The sequence below is a fragment of the Echinococcus granulosus genome, assembly GCF_000524195.1.
Source record: "Echinococcus granulosus chromosome Unknown EG_S00162, whole genome shotgun sequence".
Classification (NCBI taxonomy): Eukaryota; Metazoa; Platyhelminthes; class Cestoda; order Cyclophyllidea; family Taeniidae; genus Echinococcus; species Echinococcus granulosus.
The window spans coordinates 154,479-166,430 of record NW_020170542.1 but is presented as its reverse complement, the minus strand read 5'-3'; the positions used below and the strand labels follow the sequence as shown (position 1 = coordinate 166,430).

Sequence of the window (11,952 nt, the reverse complement as noted above, 5' to 3'; positions counted from 1 at the left end):
GAATTCAAAGTAAATTGCTGTAAATTTTGCGTTCAAGTTTGATTGGGATTCATTATTCATTAAAGTAAATAAAGGGAGGCATTTCAAAGGGTCCTTTGCTACGCAGATATCAACACTTTACTAACACATGGGGTCAGCCGGCATTGGAATGTTGGCAGGCGAGGCTAAACAGTCCAGCGTAGCCTGCTTCACATCGTCACTCAATTCTACCGTTTAAAAGTGTAAAAGCGCCTTGGTACACGGCGTGCAATAACATTAGGTACCTCGCACACTTCCTGCAGGAGAACTTACCTCTTGTGGAGTTTCACGATGTCCTGTGTCAATTATCCGGGCTAGCATTGCCAAGCCCTCAATTTTCCAGAAATGAGTCACGGCCTATAAAGTGGCTGTGGAGAAATCAGGTCCAACTAATAAGTCTGTTTGCTTTAACTTAGCAGGTAGTTACTTAGGTCAATAAAACCTTGGATATTAACTTCCTAGCCCTTCCGTATTTGCATAAAATAAACTAACATCCTAGTTTTTATCCTCTTTTAGTCTTTACTGTCAATAATTCACGGAAAACTAGCATTAAAGTCGGGGAAGTATCGAATGGAGATTGCCAGTTTGTTGAATAATCACGATAGAGAGAGCATCCTAACAACACATTGAATTTTGGCAACTACTCTACTCTATTCTGCACAATAAAAGTAGACTAGAAGTTTAAAAAGTCCATCTTTCAAATGGAAACCTATTTATTTTATTACAGATTACTAACATCTTGATTGTACTAAGGTGACGTCAGTCTCCATCGTTTCTTCATAATTAGACCTTTGTAGTGTGTCCACAGGGTCCAGCTCATGAGATCTATGCTACTAATTTTACATTCCTCTTTATTATATGTCCAAACTGGGCCTTTTTACTGTTTTTAGAGATAATATTAAATGCTACAATAAGGATAGCACTAAACCTTCCTACGAATGAATCAAGAAAGCTTTTGCCAATTGGTCCCAAAATTACTTCCACCGAAGTGACTAACAATGGAGTGGGACTTGAATTTAACGATGATCCTACATTCCCAGATGTTATAAAGATGTTTAGGCAGTATTTAATTGGTAAAGAACAGCATGGTAGCCATAAATTGACATCAAAAATTTGAGTCCTCAAGTCTAAAGTGATGCAAAACAAATGAACGCCGTTGTAGTACACGGGGTGTCCGGAAAGTGTTTTATCGAGGGTACTTTTGGCCTTGACAAAAAGTTGAGCTAGAGTTAAAAACAGGCCTCTGTCCTGTCTTGCTGGCCACCACACATACCGGAATAACGGCTACGACCACGTGAACCCTCCCATTCATATCATCTCACCTTAATGCTGATGGCGTTAGTTTGTGGTTACGGTTGTCATCTTTCCATGCATGACTAATACTGAATTAATAACACATTCGAATAAATCGAGCCCACCTATAAAAGAAGTGACTTCAAACGCAAAGGATCAACTATTTTACAAATGAATCGGTTTACTTAACCACAATTTCTTATGCCATTCGGAACTTCACAATTGGAAGCCTAAAAAGTCGAACTCAATGCATCAAACAGCGGGTTTTATTGGGTTTTAGGCGGCTTGGCCGCCCTTCGTATGCAAGCAGTAGCGTAACTATCACACTAAGATAAAAATTTAAGACTAAAAACGCTTAAAAGCAAACATAGATATGGAGAGGCGGGATACGTTGATAGTGAACATTGGGTAAAACGTCTGGGTGGCTAAAAATTTTGTAGACTAAAATAGAAGCATTAAGCATTGTCTCCTCCTGTCTCTCCACCTCCACCTCTTCCTTCTCCGAGCTCCTCCTCCGACGCATTGTAAATCTTCTTGCGGCAGGGATCGCACAAGGACGCGCAAAGTTGATTCGTAAAGCCTACACAGTGTGCGTCTTTATCTCGGATAAACAGAGCCATGGTGAAGGCTGAAAGCAAAACAGATGATACAGGAAACGTTCCAGTACTTCAGGCGAGAAACTCGAATGGCAATGCACCGCCAGTTTTAGGAGCCGAAGGCTTTGTAGTTTTTTCCCACCAGTTCTTTTATCCACAGTAAAGATGTACCAGCCTGCTTTCCAAAAGACCTGATCCATTTAACCAGCGCTCTTTGGGTCCCCTTTATCAATAAGCCTTTTCTTCGTGACACCATAATTCGCCAGTTTGGGAATGCAAAGCAATGACAGTTTAGGCCAGACATGTGATTTGGTCTAGTATTTTTGGGCTACTTCACTCCCTGCGCATGTGAGTCATCGCCTTTTTGATATACACACTTCAAATGTTCTTTTCCCCGTGTTAATATCTCCTCTCCTATCTAAATACGTTGCACAAGCAAGGAGAGCCATACAGTATCAACGGCAAGCTCTAGACCAACCCCGCAGTGGTACATGAGGCCAGCATTTTCCTCAAGTGTCGATCTTGTACAACTTGGCAATTTTGAACCGACGATTTAGCAAAGGTGCCACGTTCAAAACTAAATAAAACAAATGTATTGATGTTAACTTTATGATCTTCAAATGCCTACACCTCTATGCCCGCGAATGTATTCACCAAGTAGAATAATCGCTTAGCCAAAAATATGCCATCGGCCATCCCTCCACTAATTGCTATTCTGCACATCTTGGCTAGTCATCCTGGTAGAGCCAATGACATGCCGGAAACTTGCCATAAACTAGAATCGGTGAAACTGCTCTGGCAAGTTATTTCGGGAATGGAAGCCAACTTACAGAGGAGGCAGGCACAGGCACAAGCCGTGTAGACTGCGATCCATTTGCCCAGAATGTCGAATTGGGAGATAACACCCGCGGTGATAAGAGAGCTGGGGCACTAAAAATAGAGCAAAGAGATTCGCATGCTGAGGGCTATTACTCATTAACAATGCAAAGTGACTAAGAGGGTGAGGTTTGCGGTGATTGGCTTTTCTGGGTAGAACTAGGTGAAACAGAAGTGTTTGTTGAGCTACTGCCCTGACTTCCTGTTATCTTTAAAGCTGTTAGGCTAAACTTACTTCACTGAATCCAATTCTCTTCCAGTATTTACAAATGTTTTATGCTAAATTGAATTAGCCCAAGATGGAATTACAGGCATGAAGCAGATACCAAAGAAGGAGGAACTCATAAAGCTTCAAACAACGCAGTAATTATGAACCACTTTCTAATTAATGATTTAGAAATCACTTTTAAATAAACTTCACCTTTTCCTATTTAAATTTACATACAACCCGAAATTCTCCCTTTATTCATGTGTGTCCTAAAACAAGTCCGGTCTCAGATCCTGAACAGGAGGTGGCGCACTGACCGTTTCAGCATTGTTAGGGCTACTGTCTCTGGAAGTTTTTGGGCAGTCATGGCCTCCCAATTTCTCTGCATATTACAAGTTAACCGGTGGTCCTCTTCAGAAACGAGCGTGTAGGATGAACAAAGTAATGAAGTGCAGAAGTAAGGTACACGTGAAAATTACCGTTTGCCTTCAGCGTTTGACAGTTTTCTATGCAGTATTTGAAACAATCTGCAGATTCCGTATGGAATATATTCTTTTTGGAAAAGAAGAGATGTTAAACAAAACCACCGTGTCGATTACTTTGTAGGAAACGCTAAGTCTAAGGTCTTACACCGACCCAAATGTTTTACTTCTTTGGATATTTTTAGCATCAAATATTACGATAAAGTAGGCAAATAAAGTACTGACCAATTTTTAGAATCCACCAACACAGATTGCCATGACATTAAAATAAACACACCCAAGCCAGTTCTTTATAAAAAATAAAAAGTTATTATATGCTTTGATTAAGTTTACAACATTTTGACGAAGTCCCTTACCAAGATAGTAATTAATGAAGGCACGAAATAAATGACAGCGTTGTTATGCGGGGACGGCAGAGAACCTAAGCCAAGTTTTGAAAGTAGACAAATCTGCGATTAGAGTGACCAAATTAACTTTATAAGACAGCATGGGATGGTTCCTCAAAAGGGCGTATAAAAAGGTAACACAACTTAAATTCCATTGTCAAAAATATGGCAACCAATAAATATAAGGGAACATTTTCTTTTTATAATAACCAAGTAACCATTCTTAGGGCTAATGAATAAAGCGAGAATATCCACCGTACATTAGGAAATTTGCAAGACAGCTTAGATAGGATTTATGCCGGGTCAAGGATATAAATCAATGTCATCGTTGAGGGCCAAGAGGTGTAGCAGGGACACTGGCACATAAACGTGACTCGCCCACTCCTCTGATTAATTGAATAAGTTGAAAAAGGATGTAAGACAACTTTGAAAGGCAAAATGAACTTCTCAATCTTTAATGGGAAGGTGAAATTCCAAGTTCAGTTGTAACAAATCTGGCCAAAAAACGAAGTAACATTTATGGGGCTTAGTAAGATCCGTTGGCGAGGAAGCATTAATACTAGTTAAGAAGATCAAAAGACCATTCTTTCCTTGTTTTGCAGGCCAAATTAACGTCAATACGTCAAAACAATAAAATAGGAAGCAAAAGCAAATGTTTACGAATGATAAACACTTGAAAAAGTTCATGCATATTAAAAAACCCAGCACTGAGGGTGATTAATTGTTACCGGAGTTCGAGAATCATGAACACATGAAAACGGGTTATTTTACTGTTGTTTTTATCCGCCTCGTAGTTTTCAGGTCTCCAGCATAAATCCCAAAACTGCTTTAGTCAGAACACTTAAGTGGGCGGCAGTAGGGAGAAAGACATGGCAACCAGGAAGTATACGTACAACCCGAACTAATATAATTTGTACTCTTTTTACCCAATGTCTGATCGAAATTTTACATCATAAAAACCCTAAATGCCTAGCTGTGTAATGTACCTGTCTTTTAGATCTATTTGCAAAACACGATTTTTGTGCAACTGCAACTGTTATAAGTAGAAAAGGGACGTCACATACTTGCAGCGCCGAGACCGGACAAATCGGAACATGTTAGCACTTGAAAATCCATTACAAGTAAGTGTACGTAAGTCTCACCGATGCAAAGTAGATGAGCCCATAGATTGTGGCCATGTTGGCAGGACCGAAGACGCGAGTGCAAGTAGATGGAATAACCACAAAATGCGCGGAGAGAGAGAAGAAAAGGCCAAACACCCAAATGGCGTAGAGGGCCCTACCAGCAGCTCCCGCGGCCACGTAGGGAAAGGTCACAAATAGGCTTCCCCACATCACCAAGAAGCACATAAGCGGACACTGGCGGAAAAGAAATTAAAAATACTTAGAAATGGTGCGGTTTAATATGGGATTCTTTCCTTAGCGTCCTTTCGGTAGCCGTTCGGTAGGATATGGTCAGCAATGCTAAACCCTTCACTGAAAAATCCGACCTCGTCAAAACCCCCATTGCCTTGTAAGAAGGGGTGGAACTGTGCTACCGGTAGCTCTAACGCGATAGGGTATCACATGGTTGTTCAGATCCTAGCCTTCAATCTTTCTGTCCCACGGTGAAGTTATCTGATTTTTGCCTACAACTGGGGTACAAATTCACCAATTTCTCATTGATACAGTTTGCTGAGAAATATATCATTTCTGGGCAAATACTCATCGCATTCATGCCGAAACATCTCGTGTGCGGCTGATTCCATCCTCCCGTTTCTTTTGACTTTCAGATGCGACTTGAGCCACATCTCGGCAGGACATATCAAGAAATTTCAAACGGATTATCATGCTGCTTTTGTTTTTTAGTGAAGACAATTCAGCTGTGTAAGCTTTGATCATTTTGCCTCCATTCAGTGGAGTTATTCTTTCATTTACAAAAAAAATTAACCACTACATTGAGGACTTCTCAGAAGGTCAAATATTCCACGGTACGTAAGTGTTTGTGGGGCAACGCAGTCCAATAAATAGCCATATTACTACATCAAGTATTGTAAGCGACTACTTTTGTGAAGAATTCAAAGTAAATTGCTGTAAATTTTGCGTTCAAGTTTGATTGGGATTCATTATTCATTAAAGTAAATAAAGGGAGGCATTTCAAAGGGTCCTTTGCTACGCAGATATCAACACTTTACTAACACATGGGGTCAGCCGGCATTGGAATGTTGGCAGGCGAGGCTAAACAGTCCAGCGTAGCCTGCTTCACATCGTCACTCAATTCTACCGTTTAAAAGTGTAAAAGCGCCTTGGTACACGGCGTGCAATAACATTAGGTACCTCGCACACTTCCTGCAGGAGAACTTACCTCTTGTGGAGTTTCACGATGTCCTGTGTCAATTATCCGGGCTAGCATTGCCAAGCCCTCAATTTTCCAGAAATGAGTCACGGCCTATAAAGTGGCTGTGGAGAAATCAGGTCCAACTAATAAGTCTGTTTGCTTTAACTTAGCAGGTAGTTACTTAGGTCAATAAAACCTTGGATATTAACTTCCTAGCCCTTCCGTATTTGCATAAAATAAACTAACATCCTAGTTTTTATCCTCTTTTAGTCTTTACTGTCAATAATTCACGGAAAACTAGCATTAAAGTCGGGGAAGTATCGAATGGAGATTGCCAGTTTGTTGAATAATCACGATAGAGAGAGCATCCTAACAACACATTGAATTTTGGCAACTACTCTACTCTATTCTGCACAATAAAAGTAGACTAGAAGTTTAAAAAGTCCATCTTTCAAATGGAAACCTATTTATTTTATTACAGATTACTAACATCTTGATTGTACTAAGGTGACGTCAGTCTCCATCGTTTCTTCATAATTAGACCTTTGTAGTGTGTCCACAGGGTCCAGCTCATGAGATCTATGCTACTAATTTTACATTCCTCTTTATTATATGTCCAAACTGGGCCTTTTTACTGTTTTTAGAGATAATATTAAATGCTACAATAAGGATAGCACTAAACCTTCCTACGAATGAATCAAGAAAGCTTTTGCCAATTGGTCCCAAAATTACTTCCACCGAAGTGACTAACAATGGAGTGGGACTTGAATTTAACGATGATCCTACATTCCCAGATGTTATAAAGATGTTTAGGCAGTATTTAATTGGTAAAGAACAGCATGGTAGCCATAAATTGACATCAAAAATTTGAGTCCTCAAGTCTAAAGTGATGCAAAACAAATGAACGCCGTTGTAGTACACGGGGTGTCCGGAAAGTGTTTTATCGAGGGTACTTTTGGCCTTGACAAAAAGTTGAGCTAGAGTTAAAAACAGGCCTCTGTCCTGTCTTGCTGGCCACCACACATACCGGAATAACGGCTACGACCACGTGAACCCTCCCATTCATATCATCTCACCTTAATGCTGATGGCGTTAGTTTGTGGTTACGGTTGTCATCTTTCCATGCATGACTAATACTGAATTAATAACACATTCGAATAAATCGAGCCCACCTATAAAAGAAGTGACTTCAAACGCAAAGGATCAACTATTTTACAAATGAATCGGTTTACTTAACCACAATTTCTTATGCCATTCGGAACTTCACAATTGGAAGCCTAAAAAGTCGAACTCAATGCATCAAACAGCGGGTTTTATTGGGTTTTAGGCGGCTTGGCCGCCCTTCGTATGCAAGCAGTAGCGTAACTATCACACTAAGATAAAAATTTAAGACTAAAAACGCTTAAAAGCAAACATAGATATGGAGAGGCGGGATACGTTGATAGTGAACATTGGGTAAAACGTCTGGGTGGCTAAAAATTTTGTAGACTAAAATAGAAGCATTAAGCATTGTCTCCTCCTGTCTCTCCACCTCCACCTCTTCCTTCTCCGAGCTCCTCCTCCGACGCATTGTAAATCTTCTTGCGGCAGGGATCGCACAAGGACGCGCAAAGTTGATTCGTAAAGCCTACACAGTGTGCGTCTTTATCTCGGATAAACAGAGCCATGGTGAAGGCTGAAAGCAAAACAGATGATACAGGAAACGTTCCAGTACTTCAGGCGAGAAACTCGAATGGCAATGCACCGCCAGTTTTAGGAGCCGAAGGCTTTGTAGTTTTTTCCCACCAGTTCTTTTATCCACAGTAAAGATGTACCAGCCTGCTTTCCAAAAGACCTGATCCATTTAACCAGCGCTCTTTGGGTCCCCTTTATCAATAAGCCTTTTCTTCGTGACACCATAATTCGCCAGTTTGGGAATGCAAAGCAATGACAGTTTAGGCCAGACATGTGATTTGGTCTAGTATTTTTGGGCTACTTCACTCCCTGCGCATGTGAGTCATCGCCTTTTTGATATACACACTTCAAATGTTCTTTTCCCCGTGTTAATATCTCCTCTCCTATCTAAATACGTTGCACAAGCAAGGAGAGCCATACAGTATCAACGGCAAGCTCTAGACCAACCCCGCAGTGGTACATGAGGCCAGCATTTTCCTCAAGTGTCGATCTTGTACAACTTGGCAATTTTGAACCGACGATTTAGCAAAGGTGCCACGTTCAAAACTAAATAAAACAAATGTATTGATGTTAACTTTATGATCTTCAAATGCCTACACCTCTATGCCCGCGAATGTATTCACCAAGTAGAATAATCGCTTAGCCAAAAATATGCCATCGGCCATCCCTCCACTAATTGCTATTCTGCACATCTTGGCTAGTCATCCTGGTAGAGCCAATGACATGCCGGAAACTTGCCATAAACTAGAATCGGTGAAACTGCTCTGGCAAGTTATTTCGGGAATGGAAGCCAACTTACAGAGGAGGCAGGCACAGGCACAAGCCGTGTAGACTGCGATCCATTTGCCCAGAATGTCGAATTGGGAGATAACACCCGCGGTGATAAGAGAGCTGGGGCACTAAAAATAGAGCAAAGAGATTCGCATGCTGAGGGCTATTACTCATTAACAATGCAAAGTGACTAAGAGGGTGAGGTTTGCGGTGATTGGCTTTTCTGGGTAGAACTAGGTGAAACAGAAGTGTTTGTTGAGCTACTGCCCTGACTTCCTGTTATCTTTAAAGCTGTTAGGCTAAACTTACTTCACTGAATCCAATTCTCTTCCAGTATTTACAAATGTTTTATGCTAAATTGAATTAGCCCAAGATGGAATTACAGGCATGAAGCAGATACCAAAGAAGGAGGAACTCATAAAGCTTCAAACAACGCAGTAATTATGAACCACTTTCTAATTAATGATTTAGAAATCACTTTTAAATAAACTTCACCTTTTCCTATTTAAATTTACATACAACCCGAAATTCTCCCTTTATTCATGTGTGTCCTAAAACAAGTCCGGTCTCAGATCCTGAACAGGAGGTGGCGCACTGACCGTTTCAGCATTGTTAGGGCTACTGTCTCTGGAAGTTTTTGGGCAGTCATGGCCTCCCAATTTCTCTGCATATTACAAGTTAACCGGTGGTCCTCTTCAGAAACGAGCGTGTAGGATGAACAAAGTAATGAAGTGCAGAAGTAAGGTACACGTGAAAATTACCGTTTGCCTTCAGCGTTTGACAGTTTTCTATGCAGTATTTGAAACAATCTGCAGATTCCGTATGGAATATATTCTTTTTGGAAAAGAAGAGATGTTAAACAAAACCACCGTGTCGATTACTTTGTAGGAAACGCTAAGTCTAAGGTCTTACACCGACCCAAATGTTTTACTTCTTTGGATATTTTTAGCATCAAATATTACGATAAAGTAGGCAAATAAAGTACTGACCAATTTTTAGAATCCACCAACACAGATTGCCATGACATTAAAATAAACACACCCAAGCCAGTTCTTTATAAAAAATAAAAAGTTATTATATGCTTTGATTAAGTTTACAACATTTTGACGAAGTCCCTTACCAAGATAGTAATTAATGAAGGCACGAAATAAATGACAGCGTTGTTATGCGGGGACGGCAGAGAACCTAAGCCAAGTTTTGAAAGTAGACAAATCTGCGATTAGAGTGACCAAATTAACTTTATAAGACAGCATGGGATGGTTCCTCAAAAGGGCGTATAAAAAGGTAACACAACTTAAATTCCATTGTCAAAAATATGGCAACCAATAAATATAAGGGAACATTTTCTTTTTATAATAACCAAGTAACCATTCTTAGGGCTAATGAATAAAGCGAGAATATCCACCGTACATTAGGAAATTTGCAAGACAGCTTAGATAGGATTTATGCCGGGTCAAGGATATAAATCAATGTCATCGTTGAGGGCCAAGAGGTGTAGCAGGGACACTGGCACATAAACGTGACTCGCCCACTCCTCTGATTAATTGAATAAGTTGAAAAAGGATGTAAGACAACTTTGAAAGGCAAAATGAACTTCTCAATCTTTAATGGGAAGGTGAAATTCCAAGTTCAGTTGTAACAAATCTGGCCAAAAAACGAAGTAACATTTATGGGGCTTAGTAAGATCCGTTGGCGAGGAAGCATTAATACTAGTTAAGAAGATCAAAAGACCATTCTTTCCTTGTTTTGCAGGCCAAATTAACGTCAATACGTCAAAACAATAAAATAGGAAGCAAAAGCAAATGTTTACGAATGATAAACACTTGAAAAAGTTCATGCATATTAAAAAACCCAGCACTGAGGGTGATTAATTGTTACCGGAGTTCGAGAATCATGAACACATGAAAACGGGTTATTTTACTGTTGTTTTTATCCGCCTCGTAGTTTTCAGGTCTCCAGCATAAATCCCAAAACTGCTTTAGTCAGAACACTTAAGTGGGCGGCAGTAGGGAGAAAGACATGGCAACCAGGAAGTATACGTACAACCCGAACTAATATAATTTGTACTCTTTTTACCCAATGTCTGATCGAAATTTTACATCATAAAAACCCTAAATGCCTAGCTGTGTAATGTACCTGTCTTTTAGATCTATTTGCAAAACACGATTTTTGTGCAACTGCAACTGTTATAAGTAGAAAAGGGACGTCACATACTTGCAGCGCCGAGACCGGACAAATCGGAACATGTTAGCACTTGAAAATCCATTACAAGTAAGTGTACGTAAGTCTCACCGATGCAAAGTAGATGAGCCCATAGATTGTGGCCATGTTGGCAGGACCGAAGACGCGAGTGCAAGTAGATGGAATAACCACAAAATGCGCGGAGAGAGAGAAGAAAAGGCCAAACACCCAAATGGCGTAGAGGGCCCTACCAGCAGCTCCCGCGGCCACGTAGGGAAAGGTCACAAATAGGCTTCCCCACATCACCAAGAAGCACATAAGCGGACACTGGCGGAAAAGAAATTAAAAATACTTAGAAATGGTGCGGTTTAATATGGGATTCTTTCCTTAGCGTCCTTTCGGTAGCCGTTCGGTAGGATATGGTCAGCAATGCTAAACCCTTCACTGAAAAATCCGACCTCGTCAAAACCCCCATTGCCTTGTAAGAAGGGGTGGAACTGTGCTACCGGTAGCTCTAACGCGATAGGGTATCACATGGTTGTTCAGATCCTAGCCTTCAATCTTTCTGTCCCACGGTGAAGTTATCTGATTTTTGCCTACAACTGGGGTACAAATTCACCAATTTCTCATTGATACAGTTTGCTGAGAAATATATCATTTCTGGGCAAATACTCATCGCATTCATGCCGAAACATCTCGTGTGCGGCTGATTCCATCCTCCCGTTTCTTTTGACTTTCAGATGCGACTTGAGCCACATCTCGGCAGGACATATCAAGAAATTTCAAACGGATTATCATGCTGCTTTTGTTTTTTAGTGAAGACAATTCAGCTGTGTAAGCTTTGATCATTTTGCCTCCATTCAGTGGAGTTATTCTTTCATTTACAAAAAAAATTAACCACTACATTGAGGACTTCTCAGAAGGTCAAATATTCCACGGTACGTAAGTGTTTGTGGGGCAACGCAGTCCAATAAATAGCCATATTACTACATCAAGTATTGTAAGCGACTACTTTTGTGAAGAAAAAGTTGTGGTGTCAATGGCTACTTTAAATAAAACCTGACTATATCACAATGTCTTTGCAATGTAACGGATTTTAACCTCCTAAGGTCTTTAGATGCAAGTTAGGTAATGACTCGTTTACGGAGAAA

The 11,952-nt window shown here is 40.4% G+C and overlaps 2 protein-coding genes across 2 annotated transcripts in view; one reads left to right on the top strand and one right to left on the bottom strand. All coding sequences in view use genetic code 11, as the record gives it.

The window, feature by feature from the left end:
• Positions 1-4,953: 4,953 nt before the first annotated feature.
• EGR_09716 (hypothetical protein) lies at positions 4,954-6,525 on the top strand (the record flags this gene model as incomplete). Its single annotated transcript, XM_024498965.1, has 4 exons — positions 4,954-4,980; positions 5,631-5,724; positions 5,755-5,832; positions 6,446-6,525. The coding sequence occupies 4 exons, from the start codon at positions 4,954-4,956 to the stop codon at positions 6,523-6,525; spliced, it is 279 nt and encodes a 92-aa protein (XP_024346633.1).
• A 1,152-nt stretch (positions 6,526-7,677) lies between these two features.
• EGR_09715 (Monocarboxylate transporter) overlaps positions 7,678-11,952 on the bottom strand; it is a gene marked incomplete at both ends in the record, with an annotated part of 7,976 nt that continues 3,701 nt past the window's right edge. Inside the window, 3 exons of the mRNA XM_024498964.1 lie at positions 7,678-7,850; positions 8,649-8,748; positions 10,913-11,128. Of these exons, the coding sequence (XP_024346632.1) occupies positions 7,678-7,850; positions 8,649-8,748; positions 10,913-11,128 (489 nt within the window). The remainder of the gene's footprint in view (positions 7,851-8,648; positions 8,749-10,912; positions 11,129-11,952) is intronic.